Source organism: Acomys minous, assembly GCF_964271855.1.
Source record: "Acomys minous genome assembly, chromosome: 14".
Taxonomy (NCBI): Eukaryota; Metazoa; Chordata; class Mammalia; order Rodentia; family Muridae; genus Acomys; species Acomys minous.
Window position 1 is genome coordinate 8,450,649 of NC_140496.1, and position 20,637 is coordinate 8,471,285.

General features: G+C 54.3%; 1 protein-coding gene across 3 annotated transcripts; it reads left to right on the top strand.

The window, feature by feature from the left end:
• Window positions 1-9,235: 9,235 nt before the first annotated feature.
• Window positions 9,236-20,353, top strand: CIBAR2 (CBY1 interacting BAR domain containing 2). 3 transcript variants are annotated; one of them, XM_084756175.1, is made up of 8 exons: window positions 9,236-9,432; window positions 11,995-12,229; window positions 14,238-14,306; window positions 14,391-14,513; window positions 15,608-15,712; window positions 16,796-16,909; window positions 18,041-18,142; window positions 19,269-20,352. In XM_084756175.1, the coding sequence occupies exons 1-8, from the start codon at window positions 9,413-9,415 to the stop codon at window positions 19,383-19,385; spliced, it is 885 nt and encodes a 294-aa protein (XP_084612301.1). In that variant the 5' UTR covers window positions 9,236-9,412; the 3' UTR covers window positions 19,386-20,352. The 3 variants fall into 3 exon arrangements, with proteins under 3 accessions (XP_084612301.1, XP_084612299.1, XP_084612300.1); XM_084756173.1 differs by lacking the exon at window positions 14,391-14,513 and having other exon boundaries at window positions 9,237-9,432; window positions 19,269-20,353; XM_084756174.1 differs by lacking the exon at window positions 14,391-14,513 and having other exon boundaries at window positions 9,401-9,495; window positions 19,269-20,353.
• Window positions 20,354-20,637: the final 284 nt, after the last annotated feature.

Genomic DNA, 20,637 nt, shown 5'->3' on the forward strand with positions numbered 1-20,637 from the left:
GGGCACTGTGGGAGCAGGAAGGGGTCCCTGAGGACAGGGCTATAGAGCGTCTGTACCTAGTGCCACAGAACGTGAAGGCAGGGAAGACACACATACTGAGTGACTACTGTGCGTGCCTGTGTGCCCCCATCTGCCACAGCAGCAAGAAGACAGAAGAGGGCACTCACTGAGTACCTACTGTTTACCTCTTCGGAAATTTTCAGGAAGATGCAATTAGTGAACGCCTACTGTGTGCTGACATGTCCCTGGGTGACCTGGCAGGATGGTCACCCATTTTTCAGCTGGGAAGACTAAGGCTGTAGCAGCAGGAAAGAGTGAGGTCAGAGTAGGGCCTGAACCAATCCCCCAGCTCAGAGCACAGCCACCATTTGGAGTCCTTGCCTGTGTCTGTGCAGATACTGCGCATGAGCTTCCAGAAGAATGCAGAGGCTCCACCTGAGGGCTCCACCAGCGAACAGGTCTCTCCTAGATGGCAGCAAAGTCTTGGAGACCCAGAAGGGAGGTGAGGGGACCCGAGGAGAGAAGCTGTCATGCTTTTTTTCTGCCAGCTATAACCACCTGGAGAAGCACACCTGAAACGTTTCGCACGTGTGCGTGCGTGCATGCTCCAGCACCTGACATGTGTGTGTGTGCACAAGGATAGTGCGCAGTGATGTGGCGACCTCCTGGGCACTGCCCTGGCGTTGGAGCTAGCAGCAGATCCCTCTGGGCACTGAGAGGCTCCGTAGCGCTCACAATTCATTATGTGGTACAGCTGAGTTCCAGGCTTCTCCAGATACAGTGTTGGGGGAGGGACACTGTGTACACAAGCCCTTAACACAGTCCAGCCAGCAACTGTGCTCAAGGCAGTGTGCTGCAGCTGCTATTGTGTGGGCCGTGGAGAGTCTCAGAGTAGCAGAGACACAGGAGCCAGGCTGCCAGCCTGCACGTACGTTATCTTTTTTAACGGCTGGAGGAAAAGATGGCCAGTGCAGGCGATATAGCCTGGAAGGTGGATCCAGGTTCCTTTATAGAGCAGTACTTAGCCACCCTGGGCGAAAAGAAATAACAGAGTGCCGTTAATGAGGGCCTCACTCCAGGCTTTTGTCTCTCTGGCTCAATGTCCCTCCCCTGGCCCCCTGCCTAGACCAGGCATCCCAGCCTGGCACCTGCAGTGTGTGGGAAGGCTCCTCACCTGGCCAGGGGTGAGCCAGTGGGTGGGAAGGGTGGCATTCGACATCCTGAGTCCTGTCCCAGCTAGCCTAACCCCCCCCCCAAACACACACACACACACACACACACACACACACACACACACACACACACACACACACACACACATTTTCCCATCTCTCTTTTCCCTCCTGCAATCCAGATTGTGAGTGGAATGTAACCTGAGAGGTGGGGGCTGGGGGGTTGGGGGTTGGGGGTGATGCCAAAGGCTGCGAAGGAGGAGTCCCTTGTGTGAAAGGTGAGCCACGCTGCTTGGAGCTCTCTAGAGGCTGGGGAGCCTGAGACGGATGGGACCAGCTGGGGAAAGCCTAGGCGCCAAGGAGGCCGAGTGGGAGGGGCCGTCCTCACCCTGAGGCCCCATCTGGGCTGTTTGCCACCCAACCTCAGGACAGGCCTCCCAGGGAGATGCTGACCCTATGTAGCTTGCTCTGGGCTTCCACCTGCAGGAGGGGCCTTCCGGCCTCCCACGGATGGCTCTAAGGTCTCTCCGCTCAGCACCTGGCACTGAGGCATCATCAATCACTCATTTGTTTATTTCTTCAAATATACTTCTTTTCTTTCTTTCTTTCTTTCCTTCTTTCTTTCTTTTTTGGTTTGGTTTTTGTTTTGTTTTGTTCTGTTTTTCGAGACAGGGTTTCTCTCTGCAGCCTTGGCTGTCCTGGGCTCGCTTTGTAGACCAGGCTGGCCTCGAACTCAGGGGCCAAGTGCTGGGATTAAAGGCATGCACCACCACCGCCCAGCTCAAATATACTTCTTTTGTAGCTCGGTGGCCACTTACATCCAGGCGCTGGGGACTGTCAGACCAGGGTAGCAGATCGGGACAGCAGATATCCCTACCCTCTGGGCAGGTGGGAAAACAACTGTCCCTACACAATGGGATGCAGAGCCTTGGCTACAGCCAGAGCTCAGGCCCTGGGATAGCATGGGGAAACTCTGCCACATTGTGGGCAAAATGCTCAGCATGTGTCCTAGCACACAGTAGGTGTTCAGTCACTACCACTTACACAGTGAGCAGCCTGCCCAACAGCACCTGCAGGCACTTCCTGGTTCCCTTTCAGGAAAAGCCTTTATGTTCGATATGGATGCGATTAAAAATACATTTTGGAAAAAAAAAAACATTTTGAGAGCTAGGCATAATGGCACATGCCTTTAATCCCAGCACTCAGGGAGACAGAGGCTGGTAGATGTCTGAGTTTTAGGTCAGCCTGGTCTACAAAGTGAGTCCAGGATAGCCAAGGCTACTCAGAGAAACCCAAACAAACAAATACATTTTGGCCTTGGGATGTGGCTCAGTGGGTAGATTTGTTCATCTGGCATGCACAAAGCCTTGGATAGGGCATGGTGGCCAATGCCTGTCATCCCAGGACACCCAGCTGCTGGATATAGGAGGACCCAAGTTTAGGGGCTGGAGAGATGGCTCAGCGGTTAAGAGCACTGTCTGCTCTTCCAGAGGTCCTGAGTTCAATTCCCAGCAACCACGTGGTGGCTCACAACCATCTATGTGATCCTATGCCCTCTTCTGGACTGTAGTTGTACATGCAGGCAGAGCACTGTATACATAATAAATAAATATTTTTTAAAAAAGGAAAAAGAAGTTCAAGGTTATCCTTGGCCACACAGAGGGTTTGAGAACAGTCTCAGCACACAGAACCTGTAATCCCCGTTTTTTTGTTTTTTTTTTAATTTGTGGCTGGTTGAATCCACAGCCACCATGTCTGCAGAACCAGAGTGTAGGGGCTGTCAGACAGATCAAGAGGCATGAGGAGCTGAGTTCGAATTCTCAGCATCCACATTAAAATACGGGCATGGCCCTGCGTGCTTATAACCACAGCACTATGGTGGGGGGTGGGGGGAGAGGGGGAAGACAGGATTACCACAGCTGGCTGGGGGAGGGGGGGAGGGGAAGACAGGATTACCACAGCTGGCTGGGGGAGCGGGGGGGGAGACAGGATTACCACAGCTGGCTGGGGGAGGGGGGGAGGGGAAGACAGGATTACCACAGCTGGCTGGGGGAGGGGGGAGGGGAAGACAGGATTACCACAGCTGGCTGGGGGAGGGGGGAGGGGAAGACAGGATTACCACAGCTGGCTGGGCGAGGGGGGAGGGGAAGACAGGATTACCACAGCTGGCTGGGGGAGGGGGGAGGGGAAGACAGGATTACCACAGCTGGCTGGGGGAGTGGGGGGGGGAGGGGAAGACAGGATTACCACAGCTGGCTGGGGGAGGGGGGGGGAGGGGAAGACAGGATTACCACAGCTGGCTGGGGGAGTGGGGGGGGGAGGGGAAGACAGGATTACCACAGCTGGCTGGGGGAGGGGGGGAGGGGAAGACAGGATTACCACAGCTGGCTGGGGGAGGGGGGAGGGGAAGACAGGATTACCACAGCTGGCTGGGGGAGGGGGGAGGGGAAGACAGGATTACCACAGCTGGCTGGGGGAGGAGGGAGGGGAAGACAGGATTACCACAGCTGGCTGGGGGAGGGGGGAGGGGAAGACAGGATTACCACAGCTGGCTGGGGGAGGGGGGAGGGGAAGACAGGATTACCACAGCTGGCTGGGGGAGTGGGGGGGGGAGGGGAAGACAGGATTACCACAGCTGGCTGGGGGAGGGGGGGGGGAGGGGAAGACAGGATTACCACAGCTGGCTGGGGGAGTGGGGGGGGGAGGGGAAGACAGGATTACCGCAGCTGGCTGGCCAGCCCAGCTTAGCCCCAAAATGATGACTCCCAGGTTCAGCAGGAGATCCTGTCCCAAGAGAACAAGGCTTATAGTATCGGGGAGCAGGACACCCAGTGCCTCCCTCTGGCCTCTGTTTGTACATGCGCACAGGTACACAAACATATAAATGGAGGCTTTGCAGTACTGTGAGCAGCCTGAAGGCAGCTGGGCCTGGGGCGCTGGCCTGTGAGCCCAGGGCTTGGGAAGCTGAGGCAGGAGGATTGTGGGTTCTAAGCTAGTGTGGGATATAGGGTAGTTCAGACCAGTCCTGGCTACACACTGATCTGGGAAAGGCAGGCACACAGCTGCCCTGCATGTTGCTGTCCCAGGGCCGAGTGCAGCACTCTGGTGTGAACAGCAACACACTGAAAGGTGGATACGGTAGCTTCTCAAAGTGTCATCACGTTGGCCACAGCTGACTGTCACTGCTTTAAGAGCTAAAGATCCCTAGTTACATGCTATCTAGGTACCATACCAAGCCCTCCGTCCTGGGGGGCATTTCTAAGCTCTGACGATTAGTCACTAGCCTGTGGTCCAGGCACTACGCTCCAAATGGCTGCCCCAGATAAGACTTGGTATGTGTGTGTTGGGGCGGGGGGTGGTAATTGCAGAGTAGGGCCAGGCTGCTGGTCAGGGGTGATGGCCTGCCTATAGCCCTGGTCCCAGGTCTCAAGTGTCATTGAGCCTAGCATGGTGAATTGCTCTCCTAGTGGACAAGCCAGCTTGGCCAGTGGGGAAGAGGCAGGGACACAGAGCACTTGCAGTTCAAAGGACAAACGTGTGTAAACCCTCTTAGGGATGAGAGATGGCCCTGGGCAGAAAGGCCTGAGGAGGAAGGTCACTCTTTCTTCCCTCTCACACAGGTGGCTTGGACAGTGGCTGCTGGCCTCTGCAGCAGCCACCTGAGTCAGCAGAGCTTGACTTGGGCACTGTCCCACTTTCCCTGCCCATGTTGGCTGGACTCTGGCTCCAGCCTAGGGACACAGAGAGGAATCCAAGCAGCCACCATGCAGTGTCATGTGCAGGGCAGGGGTTATGCCTAGGCCTATCTGTGTGCCATGCACTGTTTATTTCTCTGAGGGAAGAAAGGCACTTGACCATTTCACACATGGAGAAATTAAGGCCCAGAGACAGTGCTGGTCATAGTCTCCAGTTGTGAAGAAATAGAGCTAAAATTTAACATTTTTATTACATTTATTTATTGTATATATGGCTGGGTGTTGACCCTTTTGTTTTGTTTTGTTTTGTTTTGAGACAGGGTTTCTCGGTATAGCCTTGGATTCCCTTTGTAGACCAAACTGGCTTCAAACTCACAGAGATCCACCTGCCTCTTCCTCTGGAGTGCTGGGATTAAAGGTATGTGCCATCAAGCCCAGCTGACGCTTGTTTTTTAAACTCTATTTTATTTGGGGTATTGACACCTCTACCTACCTTCCACCAACCCAGGCATGAGAAGGAATGTTAATGGGGCTGGCTATTTAGTTCAATTGGGTTCTTTTGGGGCAATACCAATCTCTGTCAACAACAAATGCAGCAAGCAGTCTCCTCTGAGCCGCTGCATTGAAATGTTTCTTTCCATCTGCCACACTGGTCTCTGGTCTGTCCAAAGTGCTACACTCCACAGGCCACTACTACATGTCACACTAGACCACGCCCCTCTCTCCTTTCCATGGTGCGTGCTGCATGAGGCAGGCTGTTACCAGCTGGCAAAAACCCATATCCCAATGCACGAGACATTTATCAGCTGGGGACAAACTAAAGCCCAAACTAAAATCCCACACTTGGAATGAAAACAAAAACATATTTACTTAACGTAACTGAGTTTACAAAGAAACCCAAACTTCCATTACAGCTGGGTGCCTACCTTCCTCTGAGGATAACTTGCGGGAGCTGGGTCTCTCCGTCCACCATGGTCAGGTCTCCAGAACAGAACTCAGGTCATCGTGCTTGGCTGCGAGCACCTTTGCCCACGGAGCCATCGCTTTAGCTCCAGAGCTGGAATTAGAAGCAAGCAGTTTGACTGTGGGGTCCTCAAGGTGGGAGGGTGGTGAGTGAGGCTCTACATTGAAGTAATTAGCCATTCCAAGCTGGGCAGGTGGGAACTGAGCTCTAGGACAGATTCGGGGTTGCCATGTGTCCCGTGGGCCTCAGCCCGGACCTCAGAGATGCTCTGTTGTCCCAGAGCTGTGGCGGCTGGCCTGGCAGTCATCGCCAGCTTTCAGGCGCCTTGAGTAGGAGGCTTTCCCTCCTGGTTCTGGGACTCACAGGGTGTGCTCACTTTGTGTGGTACAAAGTAGGGTCCCTGTTTCACAGCTGGACAGCGACAGAACCCCAGGCTTCTATGTGTCAGGCAAGAGCTGTGCCTCTGAGCCACATGCCAGCCACGAGGCCATATTTATAAATTGCACACAGTCTGTCAGTTTATACTTAAAGGTATGAGAATCAGAGGTTCAAGGTCATCCTTAGCTATATAGTGAGTTAGAGATCAGCCTGGCATATCTGAGACCCTGTCTCAGTAAACCCCAAACCCCACCACTACCACCGTCAAAGAGCAGGAGAGAAACACAGGGCCAACCCAAGCTAAGGCAGAGCCTGGTACACTTTCACCCAGCACTTGGAGGCAGAGGCAAGAGGATCTCCGGTTTCAGGGTCAGCCTGGGCTACAGAGGAAGACCCTGTCTAAAACACACACACACACATACACCACACACACCAAGACACTGTGAGCTCAGCAGGACCTCCTATATGGGACGCTCTGTAGGTTCCACCCCTTTCTTGCCTGGCTCCTGGCTGTGCAGAAATGCTCCAACACTGGGCAGCATATAGAGGCATGGCTCTGGCCCTCTGCTGGCAGGGGGCAGCCCTATGATTTCATTTTAAGGAAGTGGTCCCCACCATACTATCAGGGAGTTGCCATGGAGACCTTCCCCCTTTATGGTGCATGAGCCCCTGGGGAAGGGCTAAAGCCTGTATGACTGAAGCATCTTGTCGCCTGGAATCTCCTGCTTTCCCAGACAGAATGTTCTCTGACTGAACACAGTGCCATGCACCTGGTGTTCTCTCACTGGTGTGGCCCAAGTGCCTCGTGATGGCGTGTACACAGTAGGCACTTATTTATACTCCTCCAGTGGCAGATTACACCCAAATATATGGCCTAGGATGGACTGGTACTCAGCATGCAAAAAAATAAATAAATAAATAAAAATAAATGCCCAGAAGGATCCAGATGGCAGGCGTACACATCACACAGTCTGGTTTCTCTCATCCTGTGTATTTAAACCCTTCTTAATAAGGAGTTGAACATGACAGCAAGTTGAGCTGACAGAAGACAGGCGGTCACACCACAGGCAGGGTACGCAGACATTAGGAATCCACGGATCACCAAAAGGATGGTGCCGGGTGGGGTGACCGCTCATGGTCCACACCCATGGGGCTAGCTCCCAGACCATGGCTCCTGCTCCAGAGCTTCACAGAACTGCCCAGAGAGGGACAGTGACTGCCTAAGTCACACAGCTCACCCGAGGCCAAGGCTCAACTGAGGCACACTCTGGCTGTGGAGAACATGGCCACTGCCAGACGGTGGCTGGGCTCCTTTCTTGGGTGGGGAGCGGCCAGGATGCATGCATGCACTCCTGAGACCAGACGCAAGCTGGGCCTCCTACAATGGCTCAAAAGGATGTTTATCTGTAGGGGGAGGGGAGAGAGAAGGGAGGAAGGGGAGAGAGAAGGGGGGAAGAGGTGAGAGAGGGGGAGAGGGAGAGGGAAGAAGGGAGGGAAGGAGGGAGAGAGAGAGACAGAAAGAAACAGACAGGGAAAGGACAGACTGCAGGGAACCAGACAAGGACAGAGAGCATGCGCCCTCCAGTGGTCACCATGGATTGTGTAGGTTGGTGACTAGAGACCTAAACTTCCCCCACGGGCCACCAGATGTCTTCATTCTGCTTAGCCCAAGGCAGTTTTTTTTCCCCCCCACAATTCATAAGGTCCTCAAGGCTTCCAAGAGAGCCGATGAACGGAACCTCACATACTCTGTTCTCCACACTATGTCACACTTGTGTCTCCAGCCTCCTGTGTCCCACCTCGGCAGTCCCTCCGCCCCGAGCAGGAGGGCCCGACTGCGGTCTCTGTCGCCCTCTTGTGGTTCACACGCTATAGTACAGGGCAGACAGGGGTAAAGCTTATTTACTGGAGGAGCTGGGATCCCGAGAAAACCGATCCCTTAACACAGAGACAGACGGATGAGGGCACGTTCTCGGGCTGTCAGAGGGTTCAGCATTCCTGCGTCCCAGGAACCGGCCATACCCTTGGGGCATTGACAAGCCTTCTCACCCACAGACAGAAAAGCCACGAGCTGTCAATGAATGAGACAGGTGCCCTGCGTGGGAGCTTCCTCTGCGGATCAGCGCTTCCTCTGAATGAGCCCCAGCTCCCACGGCGGAGTGATTCATCCGCTCCTCCAATCTGCAGAGACTCGGTTTCGAACAAAGCTAGGTTCGGAGGCCTAGGGTGGACATGGTGCTTCGGAGAGATACTTTTCAACCAGCAGGCACCCCAGAGTGGAGGGAGTGGAACCAGGCTTGGGATGGTGGGTCAGGAGGCACCCCATCTGACACCATCCAAAGAGAAAGCCACAGGACTGGCACGGCCCCTGTGGGCCGCAAGGGCCATGGCTGCCCCAACCAGCAGACGTAGTACTGCAAAGAACACACAGAGATTTGTCTGTGTGTTGTTTTGGGGGGGAAACCTGTGCCACGCCCTCTAGAAGGGGAGCATGACACAGATGCCACTGACACCGGCACCGTGTGCTCCTAGGGCCAGCGTCCAGGGGAGCCGGCTCCCAATGTCTGCCCCACTATACCTCTCCATTTTAGGATTAGGGCCTTCACCTCTGACTCTAACAGTGGAAGTTGCATACTCGGGGAGACCCAGGATTGCCTGATCCGCTAAGCATGGCTCTGAGCTGCCGCCCCCTTGCTCCTTCCATTTACAAGCAAGTCCTTTGCCGGCTTCTGTCCCCTCTTTTACCATCTACTTCTCCCCTGGCTCCTAGGCCCCGCCCACGTGGCCTTCTGCCTGGGGACTCACACGTGCAGAGCCCAGGGTGAAGTCCCAGGCAAGCTGCCTTCAGCGACCTCCCTGTCTCCTCCTGGTGAACCCTGGCGTTTTGGATCCCGCTAAGCTCCATATTCAAAGGCATGTGGAGTCTCTCTGTCCCCCTTCCCACAGCAGAGTGCAGTTAAGCCCCAAAGCAAGGCTGGCCTCCTCTCGCTGCAGGGGAGGCCCTGGTTGCCCAGCAACCACCTGGGCTCCTCCCAGGGCTTGCCTAGGATGGCCCGTTGCCTGGCAACCAGGCAGCAGAGTCCCTTGAGCTTAGCCAGACCACACAGCTGGGTCCAGCCCTAGTTAGCTTCTCTCTGCCTAGGGGACCCCTGGGGCTCTGCCCTTATTCCCCAAGATCAAGGCAGCAGGTGCCTCGGTCCACAATGAACGTCGTCCTCTCCAGGTGAGCAGCCTGCGCTGCAGGCAAGGTTCTCACGTTCTGCTGCAGCAGCGGGGAGGAGGGCAGGTGAGCTCCCTGCCATCCATTCTCAAGGAGGAGGGAGGATAGGGTTTGGACCACAGAGGCTTCCAGAACCCAATCTGTCTACCTCGCGTTTGCTGCCTGAAGACCAGGTGAAGCCACTCCATTGGTCTGTCCCCTGCTTCCTGCATGCACCTCTTAGAAACCCCTTCAACAACTCAGATCCCAGACCTTGCTCTTGGGGGAGTCCTGACCACTGCTTCACCTAGTACCCCCAGGCCCACTGTCTCCCGCCCTCGCTGATTGACTTTGAGTCTCCTAGCAGCCCAGCTTTGCGGTGCTCCTTAAAAGCTGGCTGCCAGCCTCACTCCCTCAGGCCTGATTCTCAGAACCTGGGACCTGCATGTCTAACTGTGTATGAGTGGTGCTGTGCTGGGGTCTGGCCTGATGTACGCCCTTAGGCAGATTTCTTTGTCTCTCTGGGCCTTGGTTTTAAAATGGCAACAGTAAGCCAGGCATTTGCTTTTAATCTCAGCACTAGGAAAGCAGAGGTCTGTGAGTTCGAGGCCAGCCTGGTTTACAGAGTGAGTTCCAAGCCAGCCAAGGTCACACAGAGAAACCCTGTGTCAACCCACCCTCCCCTCCCCAAAGGCAACAGCAACATCTTCTAGAGAAGGGTGAATAGAGCATATGTGAACTACAAAGTTAAAGCTCCTTAGGAGGGGTTCCACTGGGGGGGGGGGCACCGCTAGAGAGGGGCTTGGGCTCTAGAGAGCGAGAACCTTGGGCTGGGGGAAACAACCTGGGGCAGAAGGATGGGGGGATGTGGTGGGGTGCCTAAAGAGGCAGGTACTGCAGCAGGCTCCCCCACTTTAGGAAAACTGAATCTGCGTGTCGGCACTGAGCACTGGCTGAGGGCAGGTTGCTGGGTGAGGGTGGGGCGGACAAGGATAGGTCATGGGGAGGGGCATGGGTCCTGGAAGTTGTGCCAGGGAGGGCAAGAGTGTGCGGGGCAGTGGTCAGTGGTCTGCAAGGTGCTCTATGGAGGATCCCGGGGCCAACTAGAGGAGTAAGGTTTGAGGGAGGGCCCGAAAACCATACAAGGAGCTTGCTGGGGACATATGGCACCATGCAGCACCCAGAGCCATCACAGTTGTCCAAAGCAACATGTCCCTGTTGGAGCTTCCCTGGTCCCTAGTGGGAAAGAGAGAGGGTGTGCCAAACAGTCCTCTTAAAAGTTAAGTATAAAATTAATTATGCATTTGTGTGTCTCTAACATGTACATGGCTGGCTGTGCGTGCCTGTGCACACTTGTGTGTAGGCCAGGGGAGGACGTTGGGTATCCTGCTCTGTCATTCTCTGACTTGAGATCCTTGAAACAGGATCTCTTACTGAACCAGGAGCTAGGCTGGTAGCCAGCAAATCAGGCATCCTCCTGTCTCTGTGACCCCACAATGCTGGAATTACATACATGTGCATGTGCGGCCACTCTTGACCTTTTTATTCTAAGTTGTGCTTGCATGTGTGTGTGTGCATGTATGTGCGTGTTGTATATGTGTGTGTGTGTGTGTGTGTGTGTGTGTGTGTGTGTGAGTGTTTTGTTTTGCTTCATTTTTGAAACAGAGTTTCTTTATGTAGTCCTGGCTGTCTTGGACCTCTCTCTGTAGGCCAGGCTGGCCTCAAACTTGCAGAGATCTGCCTGCCTCTGTCTTCCCAGTGCTGGAATTAAAGGCATACACAACCACACCCAGCTCATATTTTTATATTTTCAGTTGCGCATGTGTGTATACAGATGTGGATTTGTGCACAGGAGTCCAGGTGCCCATGGAGGCCTGCAGAGGGCATCTGATCCTCTGGAGCTGCAGTTATAGGTGTTTGTGAACTGAGAACTGAATCTGGGTTTTTGGGTGTGAGCCTAGCCTTTAATGGCTGCTGAGCCATCTCTCCAGCCTGAATCTGTTTTTTTCTACCAGAGGAATAGACACGCTTAACCACTGAGCCATCTCTTCAGCCTGCCCCTTGCCCTCCCTTATTTAACAAAGGCACTGGGAATCTGAATTCAACTCTTCATGCTTGTGTGGTTGTTGTTGTTGTTGTTGTTAACCACTGAGCTGTTTCTCAAAACCCTCAAACTATCTGTCAGCCTCAAGTAGATTCCCAAAGGGCCATTCATTTTACCCAAAAGCTTCTAAGAAGGGAGAACATGTGGATAGCATGGTGGGGGTGGGGGTGGGGCATGGGAGTGAAGGGGGCTTGGAGAAGCCTCTGCAACTGGTGCAGTGGTGTGCATAAGACTGTAGGGTGCTGCAGCCCTTCACAGGCCCCAGGGACAGAGACCAGGTTTGGACAAAGGCCCCACCATCCACCTCTGCTCAGCCGTGGGGCACAGGTGGGTCTGGTCTTCCACATCAGTGGGCCCAAGACATCACTCAGAACTGTGCAGGGACTAGGTGCTTGCATGGTGCCTGCCACATTGGAGACGTGGGTATGGTGGCTGCAGTAACCATGATCGTGTCTGCACTTGGTGTCATTGCCCCCATCCAGGGACAGCCAGGTAAGGGCCATGGAGAACACAGTGACCAATGCTGAGAGGTACTTCGGTCAGTTCTGCTCACTGCTGGCATCTTACACACGCAAGACGGCCCGGCTACGTGACAAGGCTGACCAGCTGGTGAAGCAGCTGATAGACTTTGCCAACACGGAGAACCCTGAGCTGCGGGCTACCATGCGCGACTTCGCCGAGGACCTGGCCAAAGTGCAGGATTACCGGCAGGCGGAGGTGAGCATGGTGGGTCGGGCCTGGAGTGAGAGCTGGAACATTCCCTCCCCTTGTCACACTGGTGACAGAGTAGAGAGCTGAAAGACTTTATTGTGTCAGATGAGGATCATTCAAGTCAAAGGGACCAGGAGACCTATTGGGGGCCCCATGAGGGCCATTCCTGGGTGGGGGAGAGGACGAAGGAGATGGGGGTAGAGCGATGTCTCTTCAGAAACTCCCTGTGTGACTGGCAGAGAAGTGTATTTGAGTCCACTGTGGTGGAGTGTTACGGAGGGCATGCGTACAGCACACAGGCTGTATGACAGACAGTGCCTGCTATACCCACACATAGCCAGGCAGGTGCAAGCTCTTGGGACAGAGAGAGTCCCTGAAAGAGGCTGCTGTGTTTCTCCCATGGTGCATGGAGTTGTCACATGGTCACTGGGTGGCTGCCTATGCCCACTGTCCTGTTGGGATAAAAGGGTCACTCTGGAGCATCGTCTGGTCTGGAACTCAAGGCCAACCTTCTGCCTCAGCCTTCTGTGTGCCCAGATTACAGGTATGAGGTGCCCTTCCCTGTTCTAACGTGAGGGAAAAGTGAAGCTCCCGGCTCCATGCTGGGCAGTTGAGTGCCACCCAGCTTCAGGGCCTGGCTTCCGTCCTGCCTTCCATTCTGAGGGCTGGCACTGAGCCTAAGAGCCCAGACAGCCACCAAGAAGGACATTCTGTTCTTAAAAGGTTTAGGACATGAAAGGGACAGAGAAAGGAATTGCAACTGAGTTTTCTGAAAGTAAGGAAAGGGTGGGACTGTCCCTTCCGTGGCCCTTTACCATGACACTGTCCCTCTCAAGGGTCAGGGCACTAGAAAGGAGTGGCCTGATGGGGCTCCAGCCACTTCTACTCCTAAGACCAATTCCTAAGATGCTAGAAGCCATGACAGGAGGACAGACCTCTCTCGCTGCCTTGCCTAGACACTGGGCACACTTCCCCCCAGGCCTCCTCCATCAAACCCAGGCCTCCTTTGCTGCTGGTTCAACCCCAAGACCCAGAACAGTGCCTTATGATGCTTTGGGACACTGCGGGGGGAGGGGGGGTGTTAGCCTGATATTGTTGAGATCAAACACCTCACACCTAGGGAAGGAAGGCGAGGAAGTCATGGCGGCTAGCGTGAGGCAGCTGGTCACATTGCCCCCACAGTCAGGAAGCAGAGAGTGACGAAGGTGGGTGCTTACCTCACCTTCTCCCTTTTCTTCAGTTCCAGACTCCAGACCGTGGAATGGGGCCACCCACTGTCAGGGCGGCTCTTCCCATCTCAGTTAACCCAACCACCTAGAAACTGCCCCCACAGATATGGCCAGGGTTTATCTTCTAGTTAATTCTAAGTCCTGTCAAGTTGATAGTCAGTGTAAACCACTGCGGACTAGAGCAGAGCCTGGCCCTTTCTCTCTCCTTCCTGGGCTGTCAGCTGCTCAGGGAACCAGGAATCAGAAGGCTGGGACGGTGTTGGAGGTCAGAGGGTCCTGCACGTCTTCCTGCGCCCACTTTCTGGGCCTGCCAGCACCAGAGATCAGAAAGAGCAATCAGCATGGACACCTACACCAGTCTTTGCTGTCTGCATTACATCTACTTCTCCAAGCAGCTAGACACCTTGAGGCAGCCTAGGGGCCCAAAACTGCACTGGGCCCAGGAGAGAGAAAGGTCTGAAGTCTTCCCTCTGCCCTTCTGGGACTCTCCACACAAACTGTCCCCAAAACATGTCAGCCCTAAGTTCTGTGCCTGGTGTTGTCCTAGACTCTGCACATGTCCCAGTGACCTGCTGAGATACCCTGGGGGCACAGTCACTGTCTTGGTGCACAGATGGGGACTCTAAACACATAATCAGAGCCCTTGAGGACAAAGCCAGGCCCTTGCCAGACCTGGTGCTTGCTGTTCTAGGTGTGGGCCCTGTGTGTATCCCCTGGGGGTGAAGGTTGCTGCTCATGAAAGTTGTCTTCTCTGCATTTCTCATGCTGCCACATGTGTCCTGCAGGTTGAGAGGCTGGAGGCCAAGGTCATCAGCCCCCTGAAGCTCTACGGTGCCCAGATAAAGCAGACTCGGGTGAGCTGGGCACGCCTCTAGGTATGCAGGGATAGGGCTGGACCCCATGGGATCCCTAGGAAATGGCCCTCTTTTTCCATGTAGGCAGATATCAAGAAATGTAAACGTGTCCAAGATAATGAAATCAAGCAACTGGAAAAGCTGGAGAAACTGAGGCAGAAGTCACCCTCAGATAGACAAATGATTGTATCCTTCCTGCTAAGTAGGGTGGCCATCCCACGCAGTGCGCTGAAGGGCTTGGGGATCCGGATCCACTGGGCAGGGGTTGCCAAGGGGTACCACATGCAGGCCACCTGGGCTTCACCTGAATCCTTAACAGTCCTCCTCAGTCCCAGGTGAGTGTCATGTGTCATATTTCCATCTGGGGCAGGTGGCACCACAGGTATAAAAAAAGACCTCATGGATCAGCAGGTGAGATTTACTGGGCGAGGCCGGTATACACGTGGCACAGCATGGCAGGGTGAGGCAAAGGGATGGTGGTTACTGAGGGTCAGGAGATCGGGGCTCTGTCCAGCAAGCCACCCAGTCACAGGGTAGCCATTGCCAGACCCGGCCCTTGCTGCCTAAGCAAGCTCTGGGAAGAATGAATGCCAGTCCCAGCAAGATGACAGGCACGACCGTCTCTAATGCCTAGGAACTGGGTGCCCATGAACTGGGTGCAGGATTTTGGGGGGTTGTCACCTCTGTTCTGCTTTTCACTAGAATGGCCTCATTCACAATGGCCCCTTCACGGACCTACATTCTACTGAAGGCTGCTTGGGGGACTGGGTTTGTCATGTAAGGAGGAACAGGCCAGTCACCTGCAATTGTCTATGGGCAGAATCAGTTACCACGACCATGGAGCCCCCAAGGAATAAATCTCAGACCTGAAAGTGCCCATCTTGGAATGATAATTGTTTTTAGTGGTGCTGGGGATGTGTTTGGGGCACTTATGACCTCACATATACTAAGCATGGGCTGCACTGTGGAGGGGCTCCATACCCCTTACTGCCCAATTCTCCAAACTTTGCAAATAGATCTTACTATTGTCTCCTGGTTATAGGCAAGGAAATTGAAGTGCAGAGAAGTTACGTGACTTGTCTGAGGTCACACAGCTAAGCAACAGGTCGGTCCAACCTGTAGTCACTCTTTTACCATGGTCCTGCCTGGCCATTTCATCAATGACCACGTTATCAAGAGACCTCATGAGTCAGGAGAAACTTCCCAAGGAAGATGGTAGGGACTGAGAACAACCCACGATTAGTATCTAGGGGCCAGGACCACCCTGTGACACTTTCTACCTCTTGTGTCCCCGAGGCCAGGCGGAGACCAGTGCACAGAGGGCCTCGGTGGACACTAATCGCTCTACCCACCACCTGGCAGAGACGGTGGATGCCTTTCAGGAACAAAAGCTGAAGGACCTCCGGGTAGGCAGTGGCAGCCTTGCCTGAGTGTGTGCACGCATGAGCGTGTGTGTGTGAATGCCTGTGTTTGAGACGCACGCATAGTGTGTGACCACATGGCCCTCACGGGCCGGGGCTCCCAGGAGAGTTGATCCAGGCTGCAACTGAGAGGCTGTCTGCTCAGGGAAGGCTGTCCTCACCCAGCAGTCCAGTGCTCTGAACACAGCTTCCACGGGGAGGATGCTGAAGGACAGTGTGTCCCCATTGTTCCTTCCTGCACTGGGTCTACTTTCTCACCTGTGTCCACAAGAAGTCCCAGGTGCCCCCTTGAGGCTCTAAAAAGCCCCGTTTAGGAAGTAGCCATGCTGAAGTGCTATGAGGCAGGCAGGGTCCCCTTTTTCTCCACCAGACCACCCCACCCCCAACACCACTGGGTACTAGGTCAAGCCCCAGGCCTTGCAAGAGGTCTCAAGGAGCTTGCTCTCACAGGCTTAACTGACCATGGATGTCCTTGTCTGCTCCACTCTCTAGTCTTCTCTTGTCCACCCTTCAACCTCCAGAACTTCTTGTCAGACAGTCCTGATCTGCCGCTCTTGCAGTTCACACCCTTTGGTGGCTCACGTTGTCCTAAGCTCAAAGACCACTCCCTCCCGAGGCAGCAGCAGCAGCCCAGGCCTTCCCATCTCCTGTGCAGCCATCCCCACCCCAGGCTCAAGACCCAAGCTCCTTCCTGCCTCAGACACTCAGCATCAGGCCTCCTGTGTTGGGTTTACTCCTCTCATTTCTGGGGTGCAGAAGATCAGCTAGACCCCAGACCACCTGGCCTCTAGATGTGGGGCCTGGGATGTGTGTTGTACATCTGGGAAATATTTGTGGGATGAATCAGTGTGCATATAAATAAATGAATGAAGCTGGGAACTAGTGCAGGCTGTCTAGATGGGAGGCCTTTCAGAAGGTCACTGTCAGTGTGGTGTGAAAGGGACCCAGCACCTATGGGGTCTTCTTGCCTCTAGGTACAGGGCTATGCCCAAAATACTTTAAAAGGCTTGGGTGTCCATGGTGTGACCCTGTGTGACCCTGGTGCTGACCTGAGCTTCTCTCCCACAGAAAATCTTCTCTGACTTTGTGACCATCGAGATGGTCTTCCACGCGAAGGCAGTGGAGGTGTATTCTAGTGCTTTCCAGACCCTGGAGAGCTACGACCTGGAGAGAGACCTGCAGGTGGGTCCTCGCCTCCGTGGGTTTGTCTGTGCACCTGGGATTTGTGTCTGGCTTGAGGGCTTGCTCTGATGAGCTAGCTACTTCAAACACTTGGTCCAAGTGCCACCCCTGTGGGCAATCTTCTTCTGGTCACCTGGAATGTCACCTGCTCAGCATCACAGGACTTTTAGTACTGAAAAGGACCAGCAGCGACAAAAGCCTTCTGTGGCTGGCACTGAGCTTTTCACGCAAAGCTTTGACTGTCCTCTGCCACACGGATTAGAATCCCAGCAAGCTTCGCCTACAGAGCTTGGCCCCAACCCTGCTCCTGTGAGCCAATAACCCGTGTCTTTTATCTTGTGGCTTTGGGTCACAGTCTGGAGCCTCTTTCTGTGTGTGCAGATGGTGGCGGGAGGCAGCCGCCCTTCCGATGCATGCTCTGTGCAAGGAGAAAAGTGCCTTGAGAGGCAGTGTGGGGTTTTATGGGTGTGGAGCTTGGTAACTGAGCCAGGAGCCTACTAAGCCCACAGCCTGGCACCTACCCCAGGTTCCCTGTGGTGGATGGGTCCCACCAGCAGCCTGAGACATGGTGAGCACTAAGGCCTTGGGGGGACCAGGAGGAAGTCACTCTGTGTCCTCCTACTAGGATGTTACAGGTGACCCACTAAAGCTGGCACTCAAGGACAGAATGGGAGAAGGAAGATCCATCAGAGGGTTTTTTATATAAGCTTTAAAGCCACACAGGAGGCTATAGAAAAACCCCGTGTTCTCCAAAGTTTCACTCATCATCATTTCAATCATGATCCTCCTGCCTCAGCCTCAGGGCCAGGGTTACAGGCATGTGGCCCAACTCTTAGCTCTACACTTTTTGAGGGGTTGAGAGTGATTTCAAACCAGTGATCTTCCTTGTGACTGCATTACCTTTTGTCTTTGGGCCTCAGTTTTTCTAACTGTTTGATGGGATTAGAACACTTTCAGGGGACTGCTATGGTGCTGGGGGTGGGGGTGCAGTGGGGGGGTGGGGGGATGGTCCATGAAGTAGCAAAAATAGGAAGTGCCCAGAGATGCCTCATAGCCTCTTATCTTTGCTTCCTACCCGACTCCTGTGCTTTCAAGCTGGATCCAACCACCCTGATTTTTTTTCCTTGGCAGGACTTCAGAACTAAGATGCGTGGAATTTATGGGCACAGTGAAGCTCGGCCACTCACAGACACCAACCCCTCTCCATCTGTCCCCTGGCCTCTGGCCAGCCAGGTGAGCACTTACATATCATGGGAGATAATCCGGGGACAAAGTGAAGAAACCAAGGAAGTGGCTGGCTGGCTGACAACTGGAGCAGCGATTGTACTGCTGGAGACAATTGCCAGTGTCCACCTTGCATGTGCTCGCCACGCCAGAGGCATGCTGAAGGGAGCGCACTGGAGGGAGGGGTCTGGTATGGCAGGTCTGACTTGACCTCACCTGGGCCACAGGCAGATTCAGAACTTCTCATAGGTTAGGAATAAGGCACACTCACCAAATGTCATCTGTCCGCTTGGAAAAAGCTTGCTCTCATCAGCCTCAGGCCAACGACCTCAGGGAAACTGGCAGTCTGCAAGTGGGATATGGCCAGTGCAGGGATGTAGGGCAGGCATGGCCACAGTCCCAGTGAGGGGAGTGATGACTGTGAATGGATGTGCCCACTGTGAGGGGAAGTGGCCAGTGCAAGGGGAGGTGGCCACTGTAGGGGAGGTGGCCACTGTAGGGGAAGTGACCAGTGCAAGAGGAGGTGGCCACTGTAGGGGAAGTGACCAGTGCAAGAGGAGGTGGCCACTATAGGGGAAGTGACCAGTGTAAATAGAAGTGGCCACTGTGAGGAGAGGTGGCCAGTGCAATGGGAGGTGACTACTATAGGGGAAGTGACCAGTATAAGTAGAAGTGGCCACCGTGAGGAGTGGTGACCAGTGCAAGGGGAGGTGGCCAGTGTAAGGGGAGATGGCCACTGTAGGGGAGGTGGCTGGTGCAAGGGGAGGTGGCCACTAGGAGGGGAGGTGGCCATTGTAGGGGAAGTGACCAGTGCAAGGGGAAGTGGCCACTGTAGGTGAAGTGACCAGTAGAAGTAGAAGTGGCCACTGTGAGAGGAGGTGACCAGTGTAAGAGGAGGTGACCAGCCCAAGAGTCTGTCACTGAGCTTCATGAAGGTCTATTATAAGCGCAGTAAAGAAATTGGGCTTTCTCCAAAGTCCCTCGGCTGGCTGGTAGTTTTGCCTTCTCTTGGCCTCTCCTGCCAAGTGGCTCATGGCCACAGCCACTCCTTATTGTGGTATAGGAGAGCCACCTTCCACTTCAATGCCACGCTGGCTTGGATGTCGTGGCCATGACTCTCCTTTCTGTCATTCAGAGTGTTCAGAGCACCTTGGCACAGCAGAGGAAAGATGAGGAGGAGAGTGAGGCTGACTCTGTGGAAGAGATCTCCCTCGAGGACCTCAGGGGACAGCAGCAAGGACGCTGTGACTAGGAAGAGGATCCCAGTGGCAGGGGTAAGGCCTAGGCTGGCCTGGACCTTGGCGTGTACTGCTTGTGTCCTCGGGTAGAGGTCCCTGAGGCCTCACTTTGTTTTATTGGTGTAGTAGATTGCTCTGCAAACCCAGGTTCCCAGTGTCAGTAAAAGATATGTGATACTCAACTGCATCCTTGCTTTGTCTGTTTCCTGCCTTCACCAGGGGACAGGAGTGGCCACACTTGTGTGGATTAGCTTCTGGGGTCCTCCCAGTCAAATACCACCAACTGGGAGGTTGCAGCAACAGAAGCACAGATCTCCCTGCCCGGAAGCCACAAGCCACATCAAGTGTCAGAGGGTCAGTCCCTCCTAAGGCTGGGAGGGAGGGGCTGCCCAGGCCTCCATCCAGCCTCTGACAAGTGCAGCCACACTTAACTCCTGTTCCTGTGGCTGTGATGCACCATGTCTGCATTCTACATGGTGCTGTCCACGTGGGCACCAAGGTCTGTGCCTAAATCTCCCTTTTCTATAAGATCAGTGCCCCTATACTGTATCTGCCTCCCAATCTCTCTGCAAGGACCATTTGTAGGCTCTTCACCCTAGCTCTTAACTCTTCGGTGCATGAACCTAGCAGATGGGGACTGAACTCAGCCATTACATAGACACGATACAACATGACATACATACATACATATATCCACATATACATCCACACACATATGTATGCCATGGGGTCATGGACACACAGAGACCCACAGTGGGGACAGTAGGTAGAGGAGCATGTGCGGAATAAGCCCTTGACACACTATTCATGGTATTGGGGGGGATCTGCTCCCTAGGAAGAATGAGGCTCTCATGAGCATGCCAGGGTCCTAGACTTGGATCTAGGTACTCTTGTATGAGGGGACATCTCTGTCCTTTGGAACTTGGGTCCACAGACAACTTGGTGAACCAGAGGGCGTGGTCACCACCTTAGGCATTAGGATGCCTCCTGACCCTGCCTCCTCTCTGAGCCAAAGCACTTCCCTCTCCTACCTGAGGAGTGACAGATGTCAGACCCTGAGCCTGGCCCCACATGACAGGTGGTGATCAGGTCCAGGGAGGTCCACATGTCCAAGTAGCAGGGCACACTCTGTCCTCAGGCAAACCTTAACCCAGCCCCCACTCCAGTCAGCCAAGTCACGGCAAGGGTGGGGGTGTATCTATTTCTGCAAGGCCACTGACGTGACTGTGTATTCCGTGAAGTCCTCACGGATATGTGAAAACAAGC

Bases quoted from the DNA above. Each gene is read 5' to 3' on its own strand.
- CIBAR2 (XM_084756175.1), top strand. From the start codon at position 9,413: ATGAACGTCGTCCTCTCCAG. The intron at 14,514-15,607 runs GTGGCCATCCCA...CCCCGAGGCCAG, and splicing joins TATCCTTCCTGCTAAGTAGG to GCGGAGACCAGTGCACAGAG. The intron at 15,713-16,795 runs GTAGGCAGTGGC...TCTCTCCCACAG, and splicing joins AAAAGCTGAAGGACCTCCGG to AAAATCTTCTCTGACTTTGT.